This window comes from Aethalodelphis obliquidens, unplaced genomic scaffold (genome assembly GCF_003676395.1).
Source record: "Aethalodelphis obliquidens isolate GAN/ISIS:26980383/991018 unplaced genomic scaffold, ASM367639v1 scaffold21, whole genome shotgun sequence".
NCBI lineage: Eukaryota > Metazoa > Chordata > Mammalia > Artiodactyla > Delphinidae > Aethalodelphis > Aethalodelphis obliquidens.
Genome location: NW_020837965.1, coordinates 6,465,503 through 6,493,489, shown reverse-complemented (window position 1 = coordinate 6,493,489; position 27,987 = coordinate 6,465,503). Strand labels below are relative to the sequence as shown.

General features: G+C 38.5%; 1 protein-coding gene across 5 annotated transcripts in view; it reads left to right on the top strand.

Annotated features, from left to right (window-relative positions):
- Positions 1-27,987, top strand: part of CEP128 (centrosomal protein 128) — a 438,638-nt gene that overhangs the window by 130,873 nt on the left and 279,778 nt on the right. For all 5 annotated transcript variants that reach the window (XM_027120216.1, XM_027120215.1, XM_027120217.1 and 2 more), the window contains 3 exons: positions 6,897-7,247; positions 22,167-22,817; positions 26,758-26,922. In XM_027120216.1, coding sequence (XP_026976017.1) covers positions 6,897-7,247; positions 22,167-22,817; positions 26,758-26,922 — 1,167 coding nt within the window. The remainder of the gene's footprint in view (positions 1-6,896; positions 7,248-22,166; positions 22,818-26,757; positions 26,923-27,987) is intronic.

The window sequence follows — 27,987 nt, the reverse complement described above, 5'->3', positions numbered from 1 at the left end:
CACATCTCTTCCTTCTTGCGTCTCCCTCCCTCCCACCCTCCCTATCCCACTCCTCTAGGTGGTCACAAAGCCCCGAGCTGATCTCCCTGTGCTATGCAGCAGCTTCCCACTAGCTATCTGTTTTACATTTGGTAGTGTATATATGTCCATGCCACTCTCTCACTTTGTCCCAGCTTACCCTTCCCCCTCCCTGTATCCTCAAGTCTGTTCTCTAGTAGGTCTGCGTCTTTATTCCCATCCTGCCCCTAGGTTCTTCATGACCTTTTTTTTTTTTTTTTGGATTCCATATATATGTGTTAGCGTATGGTATTTGTTTTTCTCTTTCTGACTTCACTCTGTATGACAGACTCTAGGTCCATCCATCTCACTACAGATAACTCAATTTTGTTTCTTTTTATGACTGAGTAATATTCCATTGTATATATGTGCCACATCTTCTTTCAGGTTTTTACTTTTAAGTGTTCACTAAGGTGCCTAATCTTTTGTGTGTTGACTGTCAATTAAGAGTAGAGGAGAAATTGTATTTTGTTGTATTTTAGTTACATCGTTGAACAAATAATCATTGTTGCCACTTACACCATAGTCCACTTTTTCTCCCTTAATTAATTCCTCATGGAAAATGTTTTGAATGTAGGCTTAGCAATTCTTCTTCATGAATATGAGATAATGGGAAGAAGGTGGGTGGAAAGATTTTTGTATGCTAGACAGAGCTGATTTCTTTATTCTGTATACTTGCTCCATTATTCTCCTACCTTATCCAATTTTTCCACTTTTGTAATTTCAACTTGATAAATATCCCTTGTAATCAAAATAAGTAAAATTATGATCTTAGATGTGTGATCCGTTAATGCTAGAATTTATGGTGGGTCCTATCTACATTATTTTTTTAATAGAATATCTCTCTTTTTTTTTCTATTTGTGTTTTAATGCCTTATTCATATGAGTAGGTCATCTGTAATTTTCTTAGAATTTGAGTACAACCACTGCAGCTATTAAAGAGGGAGCCAGTGGCAGCCAAAGCCAACCAATTTTAAAGGGAGAGGGTTCTTTCCTATCAACTTCTAAATGCATTGTTTTACAGGTGTTATTTATAGTTAATTGTTTTTTAATTAAGAACTTATTTAGGGCATTATTATCTTTTTTCCTTTCTGTTCTTTGGCCATTTTACTACTGGGAAGAGAAGAGTTAACTTAATAGGCCTGAGACAGATTTCCTCAGCCTCCTGAGGAAATTTCCTCAGCCTACCTGCTTGCAAGGTAGGCCCTTGTCTGGCATCTAGGAACTTGAGTGATAATCATTTCTCTACACTGATATGAAACCTTTCCTAAATGATAAGGGTAGTTCACTGTGACTGGACCTTTTGTACAAACAAAATGTGGTTTATGCTGAACACCTGCTTTCCTTCTGGGAGTCTGGAAATTTGCTACATACTAGACAGACAGTACCTAAGTGACTAACCCCTAATTAAAACTATGGGCACTGAGTCTCTGATGAGCTTCCCTGGTAGCCAACACTTCACGCGTGTTGTCAGAATTCACTGCTGGAAGAATTGAGCATGTCTTGTGTGTTTCCGCTGGGAAGGAGAAGACTCTTGGAAGCTTGCAGCTGGTTTCCACTGGTCTTCACTGCATGTCCTTTACCCTTTGCTGATTTTGCCTTGTATTTTTTCACTCTGATAAATCTTACCATAAGTACAACTATATGCTTCAATATGCTTCTAGTTCTGTGGACCCTTCTAGCTATCACCAAACCTGAGACCCTCAACACAACTACCCATTAATATATTTTCCCACCTGAAGAAGGAAAGAGAAAAGAAATCCGTTCAAATGTATGAAGTTTTAGTAAGTTGGAGCTTTTATAAATCTTTTGGTAATGTACTGTGAAGGGAATCAGAACATGCCACCTGAAAATATGCCACTTTGGCATATTGAGTATTTTCAGCCAAGGGCACTTGAGAACCAGTAGATGCAGGAAGGGCTCTCTGACCTCCTGTTTCTACCTAAAAGCAGGTCAGTATTTCCCATGAGGAAGGTGCTCTCTCTGTACCAGGAAGAGAAGAACACTGTCATCATTGAAGACTGGGAGTTGATGCCAAAATGGATCTGTACAAACAAACCTAAAATAACCCTTATCTTTCATTCCCCCATATATTTCCTAGTCACTTTCCCACTATTAAATCCCTTTTCCTTTGTCTTGTCATCTCTCCATAAATTCTTTGTTAAAAAGGTATATAAGCGCTCAGTCCCAACCACTTCTTTGCATCTTCTTTTTTCTGTGAAGGCTCCTATGTATACATAAAAGTATTAAATAAAATTCATGTTCTTTTCTCCTGTTAATCTGTCTTATGTTAGTTTAATTCTCAGGCCCAGCCACAGAAACTAAAAAGGTTCCCTTTAGGATCCTAAAGTTTTTTCCTCCCCTCCAACTGGAAGGAATTCTTGGTAAAAAGTGTGTTTCTGGATTGTTCTTATCTTTGATGGTTACTTACATAGTGAGAAATAAATAATGGGCTTAATTAAGTAATATGAAATTTAACCAGCTTTAGTAGCTGAGATAATTTCACACAATTTAAATATAAAAAGTTCTTCAGGGTAGAAGGTGCTTCCAGGAATGTATGACAGTAAAATCATCATAATGGAATAAATAAGAAAATTGCCTTCCATTTAACGTTTCATGTAGTACATAGGAGGATACTAATATTTACTATACGTGCCTACCTTGAAGCATTTATCCATGCATTAATGATGTGTTTGTATGCTTCATGTGCTCTCTCTGTGTATATGTGTGTGATGTGTGTGTATGTATGTATGAGTGTGTGTGTTTATTGGAGGAATTGTTATGAGGGTTCTATAGCATAATCTTTTGATTTATGGGGGAGAAATGTTTATTACAATGAGATTATTCTGATTGGTTTTTTGAGGAAGATGGATTAAAGAGAATGTCAAAAGAGTGACTGAATAGGATCTTCCCATTATGTTGTTAAGCTCTGGGCTTGCATATATTAATCCTGTGCCTATTCTTGTGCTCTGTAATTACAGAAGGATAAATAATGCTGAACTTATTTTATTTCTGGATTCAAAAGAAATGCTGGAGAAATTCGAAGAATTTTATATACTCTTGGATCCATTAGAAATTTGAGACTGTCTAACTGTAACCTCATTTATGTTTGTCAGCTTTTAAACATTTATCTCTTGTTGATTTTCTCTTTTCCTACAGCAGTTATTTCCAACTTTCTCACTGTATTTAAATACACAAATCCACCTCCATTTTTATCCTTCCTCAGCAGAGAGCCTTTACTGCTATTTTAAAAAGACTATTTTTTTGTCAGGAGTTGGGCATCCAATAAATTCACTTTTTTGACATGCTGAAATTAAGATGCCCGTGGGATTACCAAGTGTAGAAAGTCATTATGTAATTAGATATTTAAAGGTTTGGAGTTGAGAAGATCAGTCTGGCTCTGAATTAGGAATCACTTATATCTCTGTTTATCTATATACTTACCACCAAAGGCATTGTCTAGATGGAATGATGATTAATACTAGAACCCTATACAGTTATCTCTATTTAAAAGCCAAATATTTGAAGAGACCCAGGGAAGGAGACTATGAAAAAACAGGAAGAAAAAGGAGAACTAGTGAAGAGTATATTATGAAAGTCAGGGAAGAAGAGAGATTAGGAATGAGCAGAAGTAATTGGCAGTGCCACATTCAACGAGGATATTAGGAAAGATTTGTAGAGTCCATTGTATTTGGCTGTAGGTTATCTTTGGGGATCTTGATGAGAGTTATTTTAATTGTGTATCGGGACCAGTACCAGTGAATCGAGAGGTGAATTGGAAATAAGATTGTGGGGCATCAAGTGTGGATTGCTCTTTGCAGGAGTTTAACAGGAAGGGAAGAGTACAGGGTACTGGTTAGAAGATCATGTCAGATTGATAAAGGTTTTTTTTGTTTGTTTAGTTTTAAAAAAATTACTGTGTTTTTTAAGATGGGAGAAGTAGAGAAGAATGATCTAGTAGGGAAAGAGAGGTTCAGTACATGAAGGAGAGGACTTAACTGGTATAGTGAATCCCTTGATGGTTGTGGAAGGAAATAGCAAAGGTAGGCTAGTTTCTCTAAAAGATCCCTTTTCCTCAGAGCCTAGAGAGGAGGAGAGACTAACCATTGGTAAGATTCAGGAGGGTACATGTAGGAAATTTGGGGGGTGTCCTGCCTAATAGCCTCAATTTTATTTCTCACAGGGGAGCTATGTTATATCCTACAGTGAGTAAAAAGCTGTTAGGTTCAGAGATAGTACAGTGGACTGGGTGGGGGCCTGCAGAAGAATTTCTGGGCACTGAGGATGGCTTTCAGTATCCCATCACATTGCCTGATACTCATGTGTGATTTTCCTTGGAGGACTGAGTAACCTGATATAGGAAATAGGAGATTTTTGTAGTTCCTCCAGAGTTGGTGGTTTTGCTGTTCAAGTTCAGTAGATGAGCAGTTTTTAAAGGGAGTTTGAGATGTGAGCAAGGGAGTGGCTAAAGTGAAATTAAGAAAATTAGGTTAAAGAGCCTGGAGTTTAAAATCAGCAAAAGGAATATCAAGGGAATGGTCGTCCTCTTGACAATGAGGAACAGATGTATCAGAAGAAAAGGAGAAGAAAAGGGAACTGGGAAGATTGGTATATAAAGCCAGAGGCCTGAGGGGGAGATAAGGGGGAGGGGTGGGGTTGGACATACCTTTTGCTTCAAAGGTGACAGTTCTGAAAAAAACCCTAGGATAAGACTATGGGAGTGGGTGACCTAAGAGGCATGGAGTTAGGGTCCTTTGGGAATCTGAAAGCTTAGTAAAGAGTTGAAAACATGGGCTCTGGAGTCAGAGTATCTGGGTCTGAATCCTGTGCTCTCACTTGTTAGGTATGTGAACTTGGGCAAGTTCCAAGTGTTCGTTACCTTTCAGTAAAACCAAGATAGTAAGACTGCCTTACTTTAGTTTTATGGTGGCATTGAATGAGGTAATTCATATAAAGCATTTGCACTATCCCTTGCACAACTGCTTAATAAACTTTAGTAGTAGTAGTAGTTGTTGTTGTTGTTGTTATTACTGCCAGCTCCTTCTCATTTAGATCTCAGCTCATATGTCACCTCCTAAGAGAGACCCTCCCCAGCCACGCTGTAGATATAGACCCGTTCAAGTAGCTGTCCGTCATCACCTTGTACTATCCACTCTTGTAATTTAGCTGATAGTCTGAATATCTCCACAGTTAGATTATTATCTTCTTTGGTGTTGTAGCCAGATCTTATTAACCTTTCTGTAAATTATCTGCCTAACACATAGCAAGTGAAACCAGTCTCCCAAGTCTTTGTTGTGGGGAAAAAAATGGTGTCTCTCTGTTGATCTGGAAACCACTTGACTACTGCTTGTTAATAAAGCTGATTTCTGGCATGTGGTAAAACTTTTAGATAAGGGCAAAGGGGTAAACCACCATCACTAGGGTTTTCTGATCTCATTTTAGAATTTTCCACACAAACAAGTGCACAGTTCTCAATTTACTATTTTGTTTGGGTGGATAAAGGAGTGACTCATCTCTTCCAGGCTGCACTGAATTTAGCAAACTGAGCAAATGCAAACCTCTTGTTTTCGAGGCATTATTTTTATGTTATTGCCATAATGTCACACCATGACTTTAATCATGAGAGAAATTTAACTTTATTTGAGCCACAGTTCAGGGATGATGAATCTGGAACTGAACATTCTGCTGTTAGAATCATAGGAGGTTTTTAAATGTTTCCAGTCTCTGTAGATGCTTCAGGACAGTGTAGATGATATTTATTGTTTGTCCAGCTTGCAGCGTCATCTTAGCCTTCTGAACCTAGTCTTAATTGGACACATGACATTTTCATGTCACCGTTGTAACCACAGGTATTTGGAAACTAAGGCTCAGGAGGGACAGCTTATGGGATACATTGGAAGCACTTGTATTTGAATTTGTCACTCCCTTCCAGAGTTTTACAAGAGTGGCTTAATGTTAATGATTATGTTCATTCTTTTATTTGTATAGAATGTTATATAATGTCCTCTCACTTTTGAAGTTAACAATCCATCTTTGCCCATTCTTCTCAGATTAAAAATATGTATGAATCATGATGATTAAGTGTAAGTTCCAAATGTATTATTGACCGCTTTTGGTTTGAGGAAGCTAGCTTTTAAGAGTTTAGGTTCTTAAAAAAAAAAAAAAAGAAAAAAAATGTTAGGTTCTTTTCTTGATTAGGTATGTATTCCACATAAATTTAAGTTTATTTAAAAATCTATCCTGCAGTGATTTATATAAGCTCGAGGTAAGTTCATCAACTTACAACATTATGTTGATTTAGCTGGAAATAACCTATCTATAAATACTTTATTGAGAGTCTTTTAAATGGACTTTCACATACAGTGTTATCTATTACTGATGTTTCTATCATCAATGCTCATTTTTTGTTACAGAGTTTTATTTTATTATAACAAAATTTTAGGTGCTGCCAAAAAGTGAAGCATTACGTATGATTGCATATAATTGCTCTGATATCTGACAAATTTTAAAACATTGACATTTCTTCAGTTGTACAAAACACTAGGTTCTTACTAAAGTAATGCACATTGTTTTTCTCATCAGCAAGACCTTCTATTTTAGTGACAGTCAATTGGAAAAAAAAATATTTTTCCTTTTTGGATAATGAAGTAGTCTAAAAAAGAAAATATTTTTATAAAAAATTATTCTCAACTAATGTGATCATAAAATACATGGAAAAAGATCATATTTTCTAGATAGATTGCTAATTTAGTGATGTTAGTGATTCTTGTTTGATGATATGTTATGCATCTAATTTTGACAAGAACGTGTTCCTGATATCTCACATGCTTTCTTCCTAGAATTTGACATGTGAATTGGAGAACAGGGAGAAACAGCAACTAGAGATGTTGGATGAACTGAAGGAGATCCAGAATCACTTTGAGACATGTGATGCCAGACATAAGTGCGCTGACCTCCAGATCTCAAAGCTGACTCAGCATGCTGAGGATGCAACCAAGCAGGCCGAGCAGTACCTCCTTGAGTTCCAGCAGTCGGAGGCCCTGAGACAGGTGGCAGAGGAGAAGAGAGAAGAGCTGAAGCTGAAAGCTCAGGAGTCCATTAAGCAGTGGAAGCTTAAGCATAAGAAGTTAGAGCGAGCGCTGGAGAAACAATCTGAAACTCTTGATCAACTGACAGACAAGAATAATCAGGTATAAAAGCCAAATTCCTGAGGACTGGTTTTTGCTGTGACCAACCATTCATTCATATGTCCTTTGAACAAACACTTGAATGCTATGCTGTGCATACAACCTATCAAGATGTTCTTGATAGAAGAGTCTTTATGTCTAGACTATTTCAAGGTAAAAGGTAACTTAGTTTTTAAAACCTTTTTAAAGCCTTTGTAATCTTTTAACATTCTGTGGCTTTCCAGAGTTTACGCTTAAAATAGATCCACTCTCCTCCTCTAGTATAGCTTTTAGTTCCCTAATTTGAAATTATTCTCTAATATCCAAATGGAAGAGAATCACAAAATCTTCCTTAATATCACATGCCTTTTCCCCCAATGCATTTATTTTAAAATCTCATTTATTTGTATATTTCAACTTAAGTATTGGTTAGAAAGAAGCGTTTAAAATGCAGCCGTTACTACTGGAGCATTTTCTGGCAGCTTCTATAAGTTAAGTGAGTGACATTGATAATCTCGCTGACGGTATTATCAGATCTCAAACCTCTTTAAGACTTCTGTGCCTCTTTGATAGCAACAAAAAGCATTTCATTGATCTGTGTATGCATTTCACATCATCTTTTCTCTTGTATAATCAGTTACTTTAAATGGATTTTATGCTCCTATGTTGATTCTCAACTGTATCTTTGCATTGAATTAAACCCAGATGTTTCTAAGGTAATAAGCAGGAAAGTCATGATTGATTTTTATCCATGTTTAGTCTTGGTTTATCACTTCTGCTTTGTCATTTGTCACTTGTCAAGAAATCTGAATGTTCCAGAAGAATAGTCATTTGGATAAGTCGACTTTCTTTCAAAAGAAAGCAAAATGTAGGGCAATTATATTTATAAAATCAATTGTCAGCACTTAAGAGTGACAAATGCTTATTTCATGACAGATGAGCTGTCATGGAAAAGATGCTTTCGTTTTTATGTATGAATTTCTTGGACATATAAAAGATGGAGGAAGTGATCCCTTTGCACTCATTGTGGAGTGCTTTTCACTTTAACCCATCTGACACTTACTGGATGACTAGTTGCCCCAAGGTAAAGCAGCTCTAAGCATTTCAGGCTTGAATCTGAATTGATTTGATCCCAGGAAATTGCTCTACCTTGATTATTCTGTTGTCAGCCTGGTTTGGCAGCTGGTTCAATGAGCCTGGGTATAAGGGAGGTAGCTAGAGAGAAGAGTGGTTGGGGGGATTGATTGATTGAGAACCATCTGGGGATTTTACTTAATTAGAGGAAATTTAGAAGGGTCCATGCCATCAGACAGTATCCTAATCCATGGTACTGAGAGTTATCTAGATTGAGCTTTTCAGAATATTAAAATCTGTTAAACAGTCATTTCCCAGAATACTCTTGATATAATTATTTTTATCACTTAGCATTGCTAATGATAAGCAAAGAAGTAGCATTAAAGTGATTGCCACAGTTAGGGTAGTATTACAATTATCACAGCAGGCATTGTAATTTCCACTTTAAAAGCCTTAAAAATTAATGCAGCATGTCGCAGTTAGAGCAACGGTTAATCAAGGAAGAAAGGGTAACAGATATTTCACTGCAAATTCAAGTGTCCAGTAAGTCTGTGATGTGGAAATACATTGTAAATAATTTTGGAAAAAGTATATTTTTAATATCTTACTGAATAATGCCTCTAAAGAGTATTTAATTTTTAATAAAATCACAGAGCCACCTTAGGGCAGTAGTAATACAGCCTACTCCTTTTTTGTTTTTTAGGACTAATTATTTTCCAAAAATGACTCCAGGGTATATTTGGAAGTGTATGTTAAAATAAAAATGATACTGGTTTACAAATAAAACACATTATAGTTTAAAGAATGAGTTAATTGTTTAATAAGTAGCCTTGTTGAGCCATTTTATATGCTCAGATAATACAATTTTTGGATTTTCAAAATAGTTCTGTGCCTACTTCTGTTTTTCTTTTCCAGCTTAATTTATTTTCTGCTTTAAAATGTGCCACTTAAAAATTCATTAGAAGGCCAAAGGCTTTTATTCTCTTAAAAATTGCTCTTATTTATTTTTTTCTGCTCTTTACATTTTGGAATATTGGTAAGATTATAAGATATATATCATATCACAAAACTACGTCATTACTGAAGACTATGTAATATCAAACAAATAGCATAGCATTGCAGAAAAAACCCAGAAAGGTAAGGTTGTATACTTTCCTTAAGAGAAAACCAAATACCATATTCTAACCCATATATATGGAATCTAAAAAAAAAAAAAAAAAGGGTTCTGAAGAACCTAGGGGCAGAACAGGAATAAAGACACAGATGTGGAGAGTGGACTTGAGGACACGGAGAGGGGGAGGGGTGGGCTGGGACGAGGTGAGAGAGTGGCATGGACATATATACACTACCAAATGTAGAATGAATGACTGGTGGGAAGCAGCTGCATAGCACAGGGGGATCAGCTCAGTGCTTTGTGACCACCTAGAGGAGTGGGATAGGGAGGGTGGGAGGGAGACGCAAGAGGGAGGAGATATGGGGATACGTGTATATGTATGGCTGATTCACTATGTTACACAGCAGAAGCTAACACACTGTTGTAGAGCAATTATACTCCAATAAAGATGTTGGGGGAAAAAAAAAGACAATGACATGGATGTTTATATCAGGGAATCATGATATTCTTTAGAGATATGTAGATGAACGTATATTGGGAGGTCTAAAATTCTATTGATATAAATAATCTAATCATAAATTGTGATACTTTTGCCTTTCTCTTTTACATCTTTATTAGAGTATAATTGCTTTACAATGGTGTGTTAGTTTCTGTTTTATAACAAAGTGAATCAGTTATACATATACATATGTTCCCATATCTCTTCCCTCTTGCGTCTCCCTCCCTCCCACCCTCCCTATCCCAACCTTCCAGGCGGTCACAGAGCAGCGAGCTGATCTCCCTGTGCTATGCGGCTGCTTCCCACTAGCTATCTACCTTAAGTTTGGTAGTGTATATATGTCCATGCCTCTCTCTCGCTTGGTCACAGCTCACCCTTCCCCCTCCCAATATCCTCAAGTCCATTCTCTAGTAGGTCTGTGTCTTTATTCCTGTCTTACCCTTAGGTTCTTCATGACACTTTTCTTTTTCTTAAATTCCATATATATGTGTTAGCATATGGTATTTGTCTTTCTGTTTCTGACTTACTTCACTTGTATGACAGACTCTAGGTCTATCACCTCATTACAAATAGCTCAATTTCGTTTCTTTTTATGACTGAGTAATACTCCATTGTATATATGTGCCACATCTTCTTTATCCATTCATCCGATGGTGGGCAGTTAGGTTGTTTCCATCTCTGGGCTATTGTAAATAGAGCTGCAGTGAACATTTTGGTACATGACTCTTTTTGAATTTTGGTTTTCTCAGGGTATATGCCCAGTAGTGGGATTGCTGGGTCATATGGTAGTTCTATTTGTAGTTTTTTAAGGAACCTCCGTACTGTTCTCCATAGTGGCTGAACCAATTCACATTCCCACCAGCAGTGCAAGAGTGTTCCCATTTCTCCACACCCTCTCCAGCATTTATTTTTTCTAGATTTTTTGATGATGGCCATTCTGACTGGTGTGAGATGATATCTCATTGTAGTTTTGATTTGCATTTCTCTAATGATTAATGATGTTGAGCATTCTTTCATGTGTTTGTTGGCAGTCTGTATATCTTCTTTGGAGAAATGTCTGTTTAGGTCTTCTGCCCATTTTTGGATTGGGTTGTTTGTTTTTTTTGTTATTGAGCTGCATGAGCTGCTTTTAAATTCTGGAGATTAATCCTTTGTCAGTTGCTTCATTTGCAAATATTTTCTCCCATTCTGAGGGTTGTCTTTTGGTCTTGTTTACGGTTTCCTTTGCTGTGCAAAAGCTTTGAAGTTTCATTAGGTCCCATTTGTTTATTTTTGTTTTTATTTCCATTTCTCTAGGAGGTGGGTCAAAAACGATCTAGCTGTGATTTATGTCATAGAGTGTCCTGCCTATGTTTTCCTCTAAGAGTTTGATAGTTTCTGGCCTTACATTTAGGACTTTAATCCATTTTGAGCTTATTTTTGTGTATGGTGTTAGGGAGTGATCTAATCTCATACTTTTACATGTACCTGTCCAGTTTTCCCAGCACCACTTATTGAGGAGGCTGTCCTTTCTCCACTGTACATTCCTGCCTCCTTTATCAAAGACAAGGTGACCATATGTGCATGGGATTATCTCTGGGCTTTCTATCCTGTTCCATTGATCTACCTTTCTGTTTTTCTGCCAGTACCACACTGACTTGATTACTGTAGCTTTGTAGTATAGTCTGAAGTTAGGGAGCCTGATTCTTCCAGCTCCGTTATTCTTTCTCAAGATTGCTTTGGCTATTCGGGGTCTTTTGTGTTTGCATACAAATTGTGAAATTTTTTGTTCTAGTTCTGTGAAAAATGCCAGTGGTAGTTTGATAGGGATTGCATTGAATGTGTAGATTGCTTTGGGTAGTAGAGTCATTTTCACAATGTTGATTCTTCCAATGCAAGAACATGGTATATCACTCCATCTATTTGTATCATCTTTAATTTCTTTCATCAGTGTCTTATAATTTTCTGCATACAGGTCTTTTGTCTCCCTAGGTAGGTTTATTCCTAGATATTTTATTCTCTTTGTTGCAGTGGTAAATGGGAGTTTTTCTTTATTTCACTTTCAGATTTTTCATCCTTAGTGTATAGGAATGCCAGAGATTTCTGTGTGTTAATTTTGTATCCTGCTACCTTACCAAATTCATTGATTAGCTCTAGTAGTTTTCTGGTAGCATCTTTAGGATTCTCTAGGTATAGTACCATGTCATCTGTAAACAGTGACAGCTTTACTTCTTCTCCGATTTGGATTCCTTTTATTTCCATTTCTTCTCTGAGTGCTGTGGCTAACACTTCCAAAAGTGTGTTGAATAAGAGTGGTGAGAGTGGGCAACCTTGTCTTGTTCCTGATCTTAGTGGAAATGCTTTCAGTTTTTCACCATTGAGGATGATGTTGGCTGTGGATTTGTCATATATGGCTTTTATTATGTTGAGGAAAGTTCCCTCTATGCCTACTTTCTGCAGGGTTTTTATCATAAATGGATGTTGAATTTTGTCGAAAGCTTTCTCTGCATCTATTGAGATGATCGTATGGGTTTTCTCCTTCAATTTGTTAATATGGTGTATCATGTTGATTGACTTGCGTATATTGAAGAATCCTTGCATTCCTGCAATAAACCCCACTTGATCATGGTGTATGATCCTTTTAATGTGCTGTTGGATTCTGTTTGCTAGTATTTTGTTGAGGATTTTTGCATCTATGTTCATCAGTGATATTGGTCTTTAGTTGTCCTTCTTTGTGACATCCTCGTCTGGTTTTGGTATCAGGGTGATGGTGGCCTCGTAGAATGAGTTTGGGAGTGTTCCTCCCTCTGCTATATTTTGGAAGAGTTTGAGAAGGATAGGTGTTAGCTCTTCTCTAAATGTTTGATAGAATTTGCCTGTGAAGCCATCTGGTCCTGGGCTTTTGTTTGTTGGAATATTTTTAATCACAGTTTCAATTTCAGTGCTTGTGATTAGTCTGTTCATATTTTCTATTTCTTCCTGATTCAGTCTTGGCAGGTTGTGCACTTCTAAGAATTTGTCCATTTCTTCCAGGTTGTCCATTTTATTGGCATAGAGTTGCTTGTAGTAATCTCTTACGATCCTTTGTATTTCTGCAGTGTCAGTTGTTACTTCTCCTTTTTCATTTCTAATTCTATTGATTTGAGTCTTCTCCCTTTATTTCTTGATGAGTCTGGCTAATGGTTTATCAATTTTGTTTATCTTCTCAAAGAACCAGCTTTTAGTTTTATTGATCTTTACTATCCTTTCCTTCATTTCTTTTTCATTTATTTCTGATCTGATCTTTATGATTTCTTTCCTTCTGCTAACTTTGGGGTTTTTTGGTTCTTCTTTCTCTGCCTTAGGTGCAAGTTTAGGTTGTTTATTCGAGATGTTTCCTGTTTCTTAAGGTAGGATTGTATTGCTATAATCTTCCCTCTTAGAACTGCTTTTGCTGCATCCCATAGGTTTTGGGTCATCATTGGGTCTCCATTGTCAATTGTTTCTAGGTATTTTTTGATTTCCTCTTTGATTTCTTCAGTGATCTCTTCGTTATTAAGTAGTGTATTGTTTAGCCTCCATGTGTTTGTATTTGTTACAGATCTTTTCCTGTAATTGATACCTAGTCTCATAGTGTTGTGGTTAGAAAAGATACTTGATACAATTTCAATTTTCTTAAATTTACCAAGGCTTGATTTGTGACCCAGGCTATGATCTATCCTGGAGAATGTTCTATGAGCATTACAGAAAAATGTGTATTCTGTTGTTTTTGGATGGAATGTCCTATAAATATCAATTAAGTCCATCTTGTTTAATGTATCATTTAAAGCTTGTGTTTCCTTATTTATTTTCATTTTGGATGATCAGTCCATTGGTGAAAGTGGGGTTTTAAAGTCCCCTACTATGAATGTGTTACTGTCGATTTCCCCTTTTATGGCTGTTAGTATTTGCCTTATGTATTGAGGTGCTCCTGTATTGGGTGCATAAATATTTACAATTGTTATATCTTCTTCTTGGATTGATCCCTTGATCATTATGTAGTGTCCTTCTTTGTCTCTTATATTAGTCTTTATTTTAAAGTCTATTTTGTCTGATATGAGTATTGCTACTCCAACTTTCTTTTGGTTTCCATTTGCATGGAATATCTTTTTCCATCCCCTTACTTTCAGTCTGTATGTGTCTCTAGGTCTGAAGTGGGTCTTTTGTAGACAGCATATATATGGGTCTTGTTTTTGTATCCATTCAGCCAATCTTTGTCTTTTGGTGGGAGCATTTAGTCCATTTACATTTAAGGTAATTATTGATATGTATGTTCCTATTCCCATTTTCTTAGTTGTTCTGGGTTCGTTATGGTAGGTCTTTTCCTTCTCTTGTGTTTCTTGCCTAGAGAAGTTCCTTTAGCATTTTTTGTAAAGCTGGTTTGGTGGTGGTGAACTCTCTCAGCTTTTGCCTGTCTGTAAAGGTTTTGATTTCTCCATCAAATCTGAATGAGATCCTTGCTGGGTAGAGTAATCTTGGTTGTAGGTTTTTCTCCTTCATCACTTTAAATATGTCCTGCCAGTTCCTTCTGGGTTGCAGAGTTTCTGCTGAAAGATCAGCTGTTAACCTTATTGGGATTCCCTTTTGTGTTATTTTTCCCTTGCTGCTTTTAATATGTTTTCTTTGTAGTTAATTTTTGACAGTTTGATTAATATGTGTCTTGGTGTATTTCTCCTTAGATTTATCCTATATGGGACTCTCTGTGCTTCCTGGACTTGATTAACTATTTCCTTTCCCATATTAGGGAAGTTTTGAACTATAATCTCTTCTAATATTTTCTCAGTCCCTTTCTTTTTCTCCTCTTCTTCTGGAACCCCTATAATTCGAATGTTGGTGCGTTTAGTGTTGTCCCAGAGGTCTCTGAGACTGTCCTCAGTTCTTTTCATTCTTTTTTCTTTATTCTGCTCTGCAGTAGTTATTTCCACTATTTTATCTTCCAGGTCACTTATCCGTTCTTCTGCCTCAGTTATTCTGCTGTTGATCCCTTCTAGAGTATTTTTAATTTCATTTAATGTGTTGTTCATCATTGTTTGTTTCCTCTTTAGTTCTTCTAGGTCCTTGTTAAATGTTTCTTGCATTTTTTCTATTCTATTTCCAAGATTTTGGATCATCTTTACTATCATTCTGAAGTCTTTTTCAGGTTGACTGCCTACTTCCTCATCATTATTAGGTCTGGTGGGTTTTTATCTTGCTCCTTCATGTGCTGTGTGTTATTCTGTCTTCTCATTTTGCTTATCTTACTGTGTTTGGGGTCTCCTTTTTGCAGGCTGCAGGTTCGTAGTTCCTATTGTTTTTGGTGTCTGTCCCCAGTGTCTAAGGTTGGTTCAGGGGCTTGTATAGGCTTCCTGGTGGAGGGGACTAGTGCCTGTGTTCTGGTGGATGAGGCTGGATTTTGTCTTTCTGGGGGGCAGGTCCACCTCTGGTGGTGTGTTTTGGGGTGTCTGTGGACTTATTATGATTTTAGGCAGCCTCTCTGCTAATGGGTGGGGTTGTGCTCCTGTCTTGCTAGTTGTTTGGCATAGGGTGTCCAGCACTGTATCTTGCTGGTCATTGAGTGAAGCTTGGTGCTGGTGTTGAGATGGAGATCTCTGGGAGATTTTCGCCATTTGATATTATGTGGAGCTGGGAGGTCTCTTGTGGACCAGTGTCCTGAAGTTGTCTCTCACACCTTAGAGGCACAGTATTGACTCCTGGCTGCAGCACCAAGAGCCTTTCATCCACACGGCTCAGAATAAAAGTTAGAAAATGTAGAAAGAAAGAATTAGTAGAAGTAGAAAGAAAGGAAGAAAGAAAGAAAGAAAGGAAGGAAGGATGGAGGGAAGGAGTGTGGAAGTAAGGAAGGAAAGAAAGAAAGAAGATAAAGTAAAATAAAAGTAAGATAAAATATAATAAAGTTATAAAAATAAAAAATAATTATTAAAAAAAAAACGGACGGATAGAACCCTAGGACAAATGGTGGAAGCAAAGGTATACAGACAAAATCTCACACAGAAGCATACACATACACACAAAAAGAGGAAAAGGGGAAAAAATCATAAATCTTGCTCTCAAAGTCCACCTCCTCAATTTGGGATGATTCGTTGTCTATTCAGTTATTCCACAGCTGCAGGGTACATCAAGTTGATTGTGGAGCTTTAATCTGCTGCTCCTGAGGCTGCTGGGAGACATTTCCCTTTCTCTTTGTTCTCACAGCTCCCAGGGTCTCAGCTTTGGATTTGGCGCCTCCTCTGCATGTAGGTCGTTGGAGGGCGTCTGTTCTTCGCTCAGACAGGACGGGGTTAAAGGAGCCGCTGATTCGGGGGCTCTGGCTCACTCAGGCCGGGGGGAGGGAGGGGCATGGAGTGCGGGGCGGTCCTATGGTGGCAGAAGCCGGCGAGACGTTGCACCAGCCTGATGCGCGCCGTGCGTTCTCCCGGGGAAGTTGTTCCTGGCTTCCGGGACCTTGGCAGTGGCGGGCTGCACAGGCTCCCTGGAAGCGGGGTGTGGATAGCGACCTGTGCTCGCAAACGGGCTTCTTGGTGGCGGCAGCAGCAGCCTTAGCGTCTCACGCCCCTCTCTGGGGTCCGCACTTTTAGCCGTGGCTCGCACCCGTCTCTGGAGCTCCTTTTAGCAGCGCTCTTAATCCCCTCTCCTCATGCACCAGGAAACAAAGAGGGAAGAAAAAGTCTCTTGCTTTTTAGGCAGGTCCAGACTTTTCCCCGGACTCCCTCCTGGCTAGTCGTGGTGCACTAACCCCCTGCAGGCTGTGTTCACGCCGCCAACCCCAGTCCTCTCCCTGCGCTCTGACCGAAGCCCGAGCCTCAGCTCCTAGCCTCGCCCACCCCGGCGGGTGAGCCGACTAGCCTCTTGGGCTAGGGAGTGCGGGTCAGCACCGATCCTCTGTGCGGGAATCTTCCCGCTTTACCCTCCTCACCCCTGTTGCTGTGGTCAGAAGCTTTCCCCCTCCGCCTCCAGCAGTCTCCGCCCACGATGGGGCTTCCTAGTGTGTGGAAAGGTTTTAATATGTTTTCTTTGTAGTTAATTTCCTCCTTCACAGCTCCCTCCCACTGGTGTGGGTCCCGTCCCTATCCTTTTGTCTCTGTTTTTTCTTTTTTCTTTTGCCCTACCCAGGTACATGGGGGAGCTTCTTGCCTTTTGGGAGGTCTGAGGTCTTGTGCCAGCGTTCAGTAGGTGTTCTGTAGGAGCTGTTCCACGTGTAGATCTATTTCTGGTGTATATGTGGGGAGGAAGGTGATCTCTGCCATCTTCCCCTCATTGCCTTTTTCTTTTAAAGTGCTTTTTGAAGTCATTGGTTTTTATATGTGCTTTGAAAATGATAAAGGAAAAAATCTGAACTTGGATTTTGATCATAATGTATACACTTCTGAATGTTTCCAAATTCATGTTCTTTTTTATAACATGGGTAATGGGAATGATCCCTAGGTTTGGTTTGGTTTTGTCTTGTTTTTCTTGTTGAATTGGCAGAATAATTGGCTTGCCCATGTATTGAGCTTTTTGCTTGATAGTATTTGACTTCAAGAATCTTAAATTGCCGTCTTTTCCTTCTGTGTATTGCCTTCATGCTGAGGGAAATAAAAGAGCTATATGTAATATATACTGTCTCTTAATATTTGAATTTCTTAATGGTTGAAAAGTAAGAAGGATCAGTGCTAAAGTGCATACTTTTTTAATGTGTAATTGTTATACGCAATATAAGAAAGGCTAGAGCACTGATATGTTAGTATAATCCAGTAGTCTTTCTGCATGTTCCCTCACATGCAGAAAAATAACCTTTTTTTCTTTAAAAATTTTTCTTGTCTACCTTTTAGTTAATTCAAAAAACTATATATACTGGGCAGTCAGGCCTTTGAGGAATTGGTTCCTGTTCCTATAATCTCCATGGTTTTAGGCCGTATCATTCTTTTGGCTTCACACCAGCCATTTTCAATCCTCGTCTTATAATCTTCCCTTACAGCTCTTCTTCTATGGAAGCAGTGTTTGGTTAGAACATTCCCTTCCCATTGTTCCTGACTGCTACTCATTTCTCCATTTCGCCTCCACATTTCCCAAGGATTTTCACACCTGGCTTCCCCTCAGCCTGTCTCATTACATGTAATCCTTGCCAGTATCTTCGGTGATTTCCAAGTTCAAGTCAGCAACCCGTTGAACTCTGTATCCTTATACTTCACTAATTTCCTCTTTTATAGTGACCTTCAAATCACTCAGCAGCTAATTTCAATGGCTAAGATTTGTCATCATCTGTAATTTCTCTGTGTTCAGATCTTTTGTTCTAACATTTCAGCCTCTGTCCACATTTCTTTTATTCCCTTTTCCTCTTTTAACTGTTACCATCTGCTTTGGATCTCTCCACATTCCTTTGGTTGACCAGCTGTTTCCTGGAATCGTTTTTTTCCTGTCAGACTGGACTTCATGAAAAGCTACTCTGACGACATGTTCACCAGCATCTTCAATTACTTGCTTCCACCTCACACATTTTACCGATGTTCAATCTGGAATCAACCCAACTCTCTAGTTTTTCTGTTCCTGCTCTTGAGTGGTACTAGCAAAACTTATGTAGGATATCAATTGGCTCCTATAGTGGTCTTGGTTACCTCCCTGACTGCACCGCAATTCATTCCATTCCATTAAAAAATTAATGTAGGCCAGCTACTATGCATATAGCCCTCGTCTGATCAAGAACTATTCTTCTTCTGAAGAATGAACTATGAAGTCTGTTGGAGAGCTTCTGGTAAACATTTACTCATTCCTAAAAAAGATAACACTAGGAGGGAGATGTTCCTCTTCTCTGAACATTGTTATATTTGGCTGTGATGCCAGAAATGGCTGAAGCTATCTTGCTATGGTCCTGAGAATGAAGCCTCCCTCCAAGGGAGGGTACTACTGAGAGCAGTGCAGAGAGGCGGATCTAGAGCTTTGACATACTGTGGAGCAGTTCTGCCTGGAATGATAATAAATTACCTTGTAGTTTAAGCCAGCTTGAACTGGAGTTTTCCCTTGCTCTCAGCAGAAGAAATTCAAGCTTATGTGAAACATCAGTTCTAGGAGTAAGGAGCTATAAGTTAAAGAACCTAAAATGTAGGATTGATTAAGTGGAGAAGTGGGGTCAGGACAGGGAGGATTGTACTTTTCTAAAGGAATAATTGGAAAACCTTGCCATGCTGTTGATTGAACCATCAGAAGTCATACCTTGGGACCTTGATGCTGTGCTTCAGGGGATGGTATTAAGTGACCAGTAGAAAAACTTTAGGATGTTGGTGTCTGTTGTGTACTTATTGCAGCCTTCAGAAAAGTCCTGGAAGGCAAAGACAAGTATAGGTTGAAACTGATCTGTCTAAAAGCAGAGAGCAAGATTTGGGGGCACTGGGAGACTGAAAATCTGCAATGTATAATCCGCATTTACTGAATCTGCTAATTTGGAGTTGGAAAAGCCAAATTGTTTCTCCATGCTGAAGTTAGTCCAAGCAAGAGAGAGAGGTAGGAAACTTAGCAGAAATTTAAATGAGGTAAAAAAAACAAGCCTGATTTTTCAGGCCCCTTTCAAGTTCTCCTATTTAAGTGCTTCTGGCCAGACAAAGGAGACCCAAGTCCATTGTTTTGAATTCCCTCAAGATAAAGTCTAGTCAACTGAGGGCCCCTGGGAATGTCCAGGATACTGAGGTGGCGGTTAAGACACTGACATTTTCAGACTCGAAGTCAATGTCTAGACAAAATGTTGGGCTATGGCTACTAGCCAAGCATTAACCAAAAGAAAATAGACAGAACTTACTTAGCTTTTAGTATCTATATTGCCAAAGAAATTCTAAACTTGACCAACATAGTCGGATACTGTCCACCCAAAGGCTGTCACGTTGGTCATGAATTGATGTAATATTTGGAACACTGAAGCTGAGGGCGAAACATGGAGAGTTGTAGAGTATCAGAGCCTGAGCTTTGAAGGACCCTTCTTGAGACACCCCATCTCTGGTCTTCCCATCATGTGAGAAAAATAAATATCCTTGCTGTTTAAACCACCTTACGGTATTTTGAAATCAAAGACATTTTATGTGTTAGGACCATCTTGGAAATATGATTTTTATCTTCAGGGCTACATGGAAGTCTCTTAACTCAGGGCCAGGGGCCTATGTTATCTGTTCCAAACATTAGTCACTATATTTATGCACCCTCCCCTCATTCTAAGGTCCCTCCCACATTACCCTTACAGCCAAGACTGGATTCTGTCAGTTTTTGTCTTCTTTTGTGTGGTATATAGAGTGACCTCCCAAAGATGTGTCAGCCTAACTCCTGGAACCTGTGAATAAGATGAAAAATCACTCCCATGATTATGATATGTTACTTGGCAAGTTGATTTTAAGATAAGGAGATTATCTGGATGGACCTCATCTAATCACAGGAGTCCTTCAAAGCAGATAAATTATTCTGGCTGTTGGGAGAAAGGGAAGTCAGAGGGATTCAAAACATGATAAGGGTTCAGTGTGGTGTTACTGGCTGCAGAGACAGAGGAGTCCATGAGCCAAGGAGTGTGGGTGGCCTTCAGAAGCTCAGAAAAACCCCTGGCCCAAAGCTAGCAAGGAAACATGTCCTAGGTCCACAGAACTAAATTTTTCCAACACCATGAATGAACTTGCAAGTGGATTCTCCCCCCAAAGCCTCCAGCTAAAAGCCCAGGTTAGCTGACACCTTGCTTTTAGCATTAGGAGACCGGAGGCAGAATACCTTGTCAGGATTTATGACCTCTGGAAAACAGTGAGATAATAAATGGGTGTTGTTTTAAGCCATGACATTTGTTGGAATTTGTTACACTGCAATAGAAAAATAATACATCCACCCTTAGGCTTATCTATATTTCTAGCCATTTTTCCTGCGTTGAAATCTTTCTTCTAGAGTAAACTCTGTCATCTGTGTTCCAGACTATTTTCAATAGAGGGACATTGCGTTATCAGTTATCCCCTCTCTTCACAGCTTTGATCACTATCTTGCATAAGTACCTCCCTGAGATCCTGGTTTCTCCTTGAAGTTAAATCCCACCCCCACTTTTTGTTTCTCCCTTCCCACTAGTCTTCATCACAACCCTTTGATGTAGCTTTTATTACTATCTTTATAAAGATAAATAATTTCTTTAAGGCCATAGAACTGCTTATGACTGGACTGAGAATCAAATTCAGTTCTCCTGGTCAGAGCTCAACTGCTTAATCCCCTCCTTTTGTTATTTCTCATGTTAGCTTCATGCTGATTCTCCCTGTTAAAATGAGAGGGATTTGAGGAAACTATTTTTTTTTTTTTGGAGTGATTGACTCATTACATTTTATCATGAATTGTTTCACACTGCAGTGTAAAATGTCAAGTATAAAAATGCCTTGAAACTGTTTGCATCTTAACTCATTATTTCTAATTCTAAAATGAATCTTAATTTTTTTTTTTTTCCGGGTTCAAGCCATGGTAGGCATCAGTAACCAGGTACAGAAATGGTCTTGGTGCCAGTGTTGGGGCGGGGGTGGGGGGGCAGTTTCAGCCTCCTCAGCTGCTGGCTTTTTCGTTTGCATTGATGGATGGTGAGGATTAGCAGATTAGTTCTTGGCTGCCGTCCCTCAGTGTCAGCCCTAACCCCCTAAAACAGCTGGCAGAGGGCGATGGCCTTCTGGTCCTTTGACTTTTCTTGTGAGTCCTTTCCCAGCCTCTCCTAATCTTAAACTCATTTCTACATGGGACTTGAAGACTCCCTGTTAACATACTGGTGTGTTTCTTGTCACTGTGGACATTATTTGATTAATAATGACTGATTGTACCAAAACCTTCCGTAGATTATATTTGTTTGCTTCCCTGTATTATCTTCCGAATCTTTTTTGTATCTGTTTTGAGGTTTCTCCTTTTTAAAAGTGTGCCATTGAAATGCAAATCATGTTACTTTAAGTAACACTGTATTATTTCAACCTCTGGTAAATTATAATTGGAGCCTTTTTTTCCCCCATTCTTTTGATCAATTTTATCTTACATTTAAATAATTATTTATGATCATGGATTGATATGTTTTGGTGATGAAAATCTGAAACATATATCTCAGTGTGGTACTACTTCAGAGCAACTGTACTTTTCTTCCTTTTTCTAGCCTAAAAAGTATTTTTCATTAAAAAACCAGAAAGAAGTACAAAATATTATTTTATGAATTTTTCTTCTCCTTGTGGCTTAAACCTTATTTTTGTTTTCTGGCAGTGTATATGGTGAATTTTACAGTAATTTTTGCTTTCTGTTCCTAACCCAATAGATTCTAAAAGAAAAGGATGAATTGAAAAGCCAGCTTTATGCAGCGTTACAACAAATAGAGAATCTTCGAAAGGAATTGAATGATGTGCTAACCAGGCGCGCCCTTCAAGAGGAGGAGCTTCACTGTAAGGAGCAGAAACTAAGTGATGTTAAGTCTCATCAAGCTGACCTTGAACTAGAAGTCAGGGATTCCCTGGATACCATCCATAGGCTAGAAAGTGAATTGAAAACGCAGAGTAAGATTCAAAGCCAGATGAAAGCTGAGAAAGCGCACCTGGAGGAAGAAATTGCAGCGCTGAAGGAGAGCCAGGCCAAGGACCAAGCTCAGCTTCTTGAGATGCAAGAGGCCATCAAGGACTTGAGTGCCATCCGGGCAGATCTCGCCAATAAATTGGCGGAGGAACAGAGAGCCAGGAAAGAGGTACTTAAGAACCTCTCTGACCTCAAGACACAGGCAAAATCCAAAGACGAAGAAACGGCTACGATCGTTACACAGTTAAAGCTGGAAAGAGATGTTCACCAGAGGGAGCTGGAAGATCTCACATTCTCGTTGCAGAGTATGAAAACGAAACATGAACAGAATATCCAGGAGCTGATGAAGCACTTCAAGAAAGAAAAGAGTGAGGCCGAGAATCATATTAGGACACTGAAGGTACCCGCACTGAATTATCCTGATGATACTGGAGGAAATTTTCTGGTGGCTCATGAAGTTAATAAAGCGTAAACTTTTAGAGATCATTCTGTATTCCCAAGCACTGAAGGGAAGATAGAACTAACAATAAAGAGGCTTATTCATGCCTGTTCAGCCAGGTTGAAATGAGTTATAGCAGCCACCTGGAAGCACCTAGTTCAGAGCACTGAAGCCCTTTAAAAAGAACGTTTAGCTATTTTGGGAGTTCAGGAGAGGCAGAGGCAGCCAGTAAGTCGTGGACCTGAAACGAGCCCTCATTCAACATTTATGATCTCCTAAAATATAAAAGGCAAAGACTTGTCAAGGCCATAGAAGCTATAACCATGGTCATTGGTATGGTAACTAAAGTGGATCAGCTTATGGGTTTTGTAAACCCAAGGCTTTTGAGATTTACCCCTTCTTTTCCAAATCAAAGTTGCCTGGGTAAATGCATAATTGAGATCTTACATTTGGGGAAATATTGTAAGATCTAATGGTATTAGCATTTATCACCATGCAGGGGAATCATTTCATAACATGATTGTCAGGAGTGTGATAAATCTATCCCTCCTTCCTGCTTTAGTTTTTCTCCATAGCACTCATCATCATATGATATAGATTCCATATTTTTAATTTTTTAATCTCCGTTTATTAGTATGAAAACACCATGAGAACTGGATTGTCTTTTCCCTCAATCTGTAGGAGGAAAAGGCTGCCTAATCTTTCAAGGCCCAATTAATTTTTCACTTCTTTTATGGATTCACTGAAGATGGCATATATCTCAACTGAGGTTGGGATAAATCTTTCTATTCTCTGTGTTTCCATAGCTCTTTTTTGGAACTGCTAGTACAGCACATTCAGGCTGCCTTATATTATGGTGTGTTTATTGTGTGTTCCTACATCTCCAGAGGGGCAGGTAGCAGGTCTTAGCCATTTTTGTATCCTCTTGTGGCGTCTAGCATGATGTTTGAGACATACAGAACATGTTCCGTGGATGTTGGGTTAAAATGTTTGAAAAGCTAGAAATCAAAGGATTTGCTGCTGACTTGCTTTGTGATCTGTCTGGTTTGGCTCTTTCTCTGTAATGTGGTAAAATTGCTTTCCTCATCCAAAGGAAGTGCTTTGTATTTGTGTATAGTGAGGTGACATTAAAGCTTTAAGAAATTACCTGTATATAAAGAAGACACCGTTTAGAACTATTCTGTAGATTCTCCAAAAACTTTAGATTTTTTTTTTTAATTCGGAAGACTGAGATGCGGAGGGATATTATAGTTACTCTATAATGTGGTACAAAAGAAGCATACGAGCTTAACAGGAGAACCAGAGATCGTGAGAGCCCAGTACTCTTCTCTTAAACCGAATAAGTTACCCATAGGAACAGCCCCACCTCATGCTATTTTATGAATATAATTCCGTACTTTTGACTCATTTATATTAATTAACAGGAGTTGATAGCAATGGTTGTCATTGAAGATTTAATATACTGAGTTATGTATAAGAGGGCTTTAGATAAATAGCTCTGTAAATGTTACATTTCTTTGTCTTTCAGCTTCACCTTAATCTGTTACTTTTTCTGAGTCTAATAAGTGTGATACATTACCCATATTTTTTTCTCTGCAGAAGTTATATTTTTCCCCATCTAGATCTACCCTTCTCATGCCTGTTTTTTTTTTTTTTTGCGGTACCCGGGCCTCTCACTGCTGTGGCCTCTCCCGTTGCGGAGCACAGGCTCCGGACGCGCAGGCTCAGCGGCCATGGCTCATGGGCCCAGACGCTCCACGGCACGTGGGAGCCTCCCGGACCGGGGCACGAACCTGCGTCCCCTGCATTGGCAGGCGGACTCTCAACCACTGCGCCACCAGGGATGCCCTCATGCCTGTTTTTAAATTTAAATGTAAACTATTTTTATGAAATACTCTAGCTGCTATTAATATTTGAAGGATATTGGGTTATCACCTTATTATGATTTCAACAAAAATAATTTTGTAGGAGCCCTTATTGGAATCAGAAGACCAAGAGTGGAGTTCTGTATTTTTGCCATTTGCTGGCCATATGATCTTGGTCAAGTTACTTAACCTTTTTGTACTTCATCAGTAGAATGGAAACAGTAATGTCTTTCTCTATCACAGGGTTTTTTTGAGTGTTATATCACTTTGTAAACCCTAAAATGAAATGTAAATGTAATAATGAAACTACAACAAGAAGTAAGTTCTTAGTCAAACTTAGGCATTACTGTGCTTGTAACTGTTTTAAAAATAGGTTCTCTGGGGGCAAAGAGGGGAACCCTGATTTGTAGCATTTGCCAAGTTCAGCAGTATAAAACCCCCCATTTGGCTGGTTTCAAGCTATCAAACAACATCACTGGAGGCACAGTTGGGAAGAGATGAGCACAGTTGGTTCCTGAGTGTCTCTATGAGCTGGCCCAGACACCACTGGCCTTGGGGGAAAACTGTCTATACCTACACTTTTTATAAGACACAAAAAATGCTAAGTATTCTACTGAAACTTAAAATAATAATCGAACAATTTTCCTGATGAGAGACTTTATTTTGTAAGTTTATTTTTGGGTAGTGAATACAGGATTCCTCATTAAAAACATCAGTTCTTTTGTTAACTCAAAGTGGCATCAAGTCTTAGTTGAAATTTGTGGGGTGAATAAGGTATAGATTCTTGTCTGAAACTCACAAAACTTCTTCCTTTTGGGAAATTGCTTCCAGCGATTATGTTCCTATGTACTTGATTATATACATATAATAAACTTATACAAAGGAAAGAAACAAATATATTTTAGGCATTGAAACATGTAATTTAAACAGATTCTATGTGGGTGCTTACAGGCTGTCAGTAACTGGTAGGTGTAACTAGTTAACATTGCAAGTTGCACCCAGCTGGTTTTTAAAACCGTATGATATACGTACCTTTTAAAGGCAGTGAGGCAGAGCAGCTGAAAACATGGACAGTAGAGAGAATTCCTGCATTCAAATCCTGGCTCTGGTTTACTCACTACATACCCTTGGGCAAATGATTAGTGTTGTTCTGCTTCAATTTCAAAACAGGAGACAATAACAGTGTCTCCCTAGTCAGGTTGTGGTGAGGATGGAATGAGGGACAACTATACGAAAAGGTCTTAGAGCAGTGCCTGACATATAGTCAGTATTTACATTGTTGTTATTTTAAGTGTTTAACTTCACATGCCTGGCAAATCCTTATTGAATCTCATCCACAGATTATTCCTGTTGTTTTTTTTTAAAGCTGATTCTGGTTATATTCCAAATAATAAACGAAAACGAGGTACTTTATTGCACTATTGGTACTGAAAATAATCACTGGTAAACTCTTTCATATTAAGTTATTTATAGTTTTTTGGCTACTCTGATCCATAATCTTTTTAGCCCCACAAGAGTGGTATTAATAATTACATTGTACAAAAAATACGCAAGCCTTTCACAAAAACGAGAGTGTAGCTTGAATAGGGATATTGTTAAGCTCCTTTTATAGATGAAGAGACTAATCAGGCAGTAATGTCCCATAGTATATCCTTATGGGGACATTTCCCTAATAACCCTTCCCCTCTCAGCAGTTAGTGTCCCTTCTTTGGGTTGCACATACCTCTGCTTGCACCTTTATTAAGCACTTCTTGTTCATCGTTGTCAGAATTGACTGTTGTATCTGTCTCTTTTATGGTTCATGCCTGTTATCTTCAGCATCTAGTAGAGTACCTGTCACTTAATTGGTTGCTCAGTGAATGCTAAGGAGAGATTGACCACATGCAAAGAATGTTTCCTTTGCATGTATGTTTATGTGTGAATGCTTAGAGGTAGCAAAATCTCGAAGTGTTTGCCCACTGATATAATGTGGAATTTGTTTTGTGTACAGCTTGGCTGTGGCCAGTGGACTTTCTCTTTTCTCCTTTTTCTCTCAGGCAGAAAGCTTAGAAGATAAGAATATGGCTGAAGTCCAGCGTTCTCAGCTAGAGAAGTTGAAATCACAGTATGACAGGCTGACAGAGGAATTAACTCAGAATGAAAATGAGAACAAAAAACTGAAGCTAAAATACCAGTGTTTGAAGGACCAACTAGAAGAAAAGGTAAAAATGTGAATGAACTCTAATTTAAAAGACTTTTTTGAATTTCTTCTAGTGTTTCTCCTAGAACATAGTTTATGTACTACTGAATGCTAATTGTTAGGCTTTAGTAGCAATTTGTATTGGTGCCAGAAGACATCATAGAAGTTTATTAGAATGCTGTGATTTTTATTCTTTCAACCAACTAGTAACCTTCTAATACTTTTGATTTTAAATTTCTTCTGGATCTTAAAATAGGTATTTAGAGGCAAGGTAGCAAAGAAAGGAATTATGGTTTATTGAAGACCTACTTTATGGCAAGTATTTATGCCAGTTGATTTACATATGTGTACTCATTGAATTCTCACGACTGTTTGGGTTAGATTTTATTGATCCCTGTTAACCTATGAGGAAACTGAGGTTCAAAATACAATATATAATAGATGAGGTGGTCACTGTGCACTAGGCACTTTTAATGCTCATAGTCATGTTATGAAATCAATACTATTTTGCTCCTTTTTGCAGTTAAAGAGACTGAAACTTAAGAAGGTTGGCAACCTTGGAATGTTCCCAGCAGGCTCACTGCTTTCCTATCAGTAGATGTGTAAAATTTGGGGGGTGTCTGCTATATACCAGGCATTGGGTAGAATACTAGGGACTTCTAGAGTCACTACGTTTGTGGCCAAAAGTCAACTAAGAATAGAAGACAGAATACTTAAATTTGCATTCTATGTCTTTACCAACTTCCTAAAAGGATTTGCATTGGAGTGTGATAGAAGTCAAATAGAAAAAAAAAGACTATTAACATATGGATAATAGGATAAGGCAGGATAGACTGGGCCAGATGACTCCTGTTCTTGATAAGGGTTACTAACTAACATCTTTGTTGAAGGAAATATCACTGGGTGGGGTGTCATCAACCTCTAGAAGAAACATTCTTCATGCTTTGCTCATCTTTTCCTCTTTTTGTTGTTTCACTGTATTTTGTATATATTTTTTACCTTTCTAGTAATTGTTAAAATCAAGGAAATAAAATTTAAGTTAGTTTGGAGTTTATGATTAAATGTGCTTAAGTTGCTAAATTTAAGC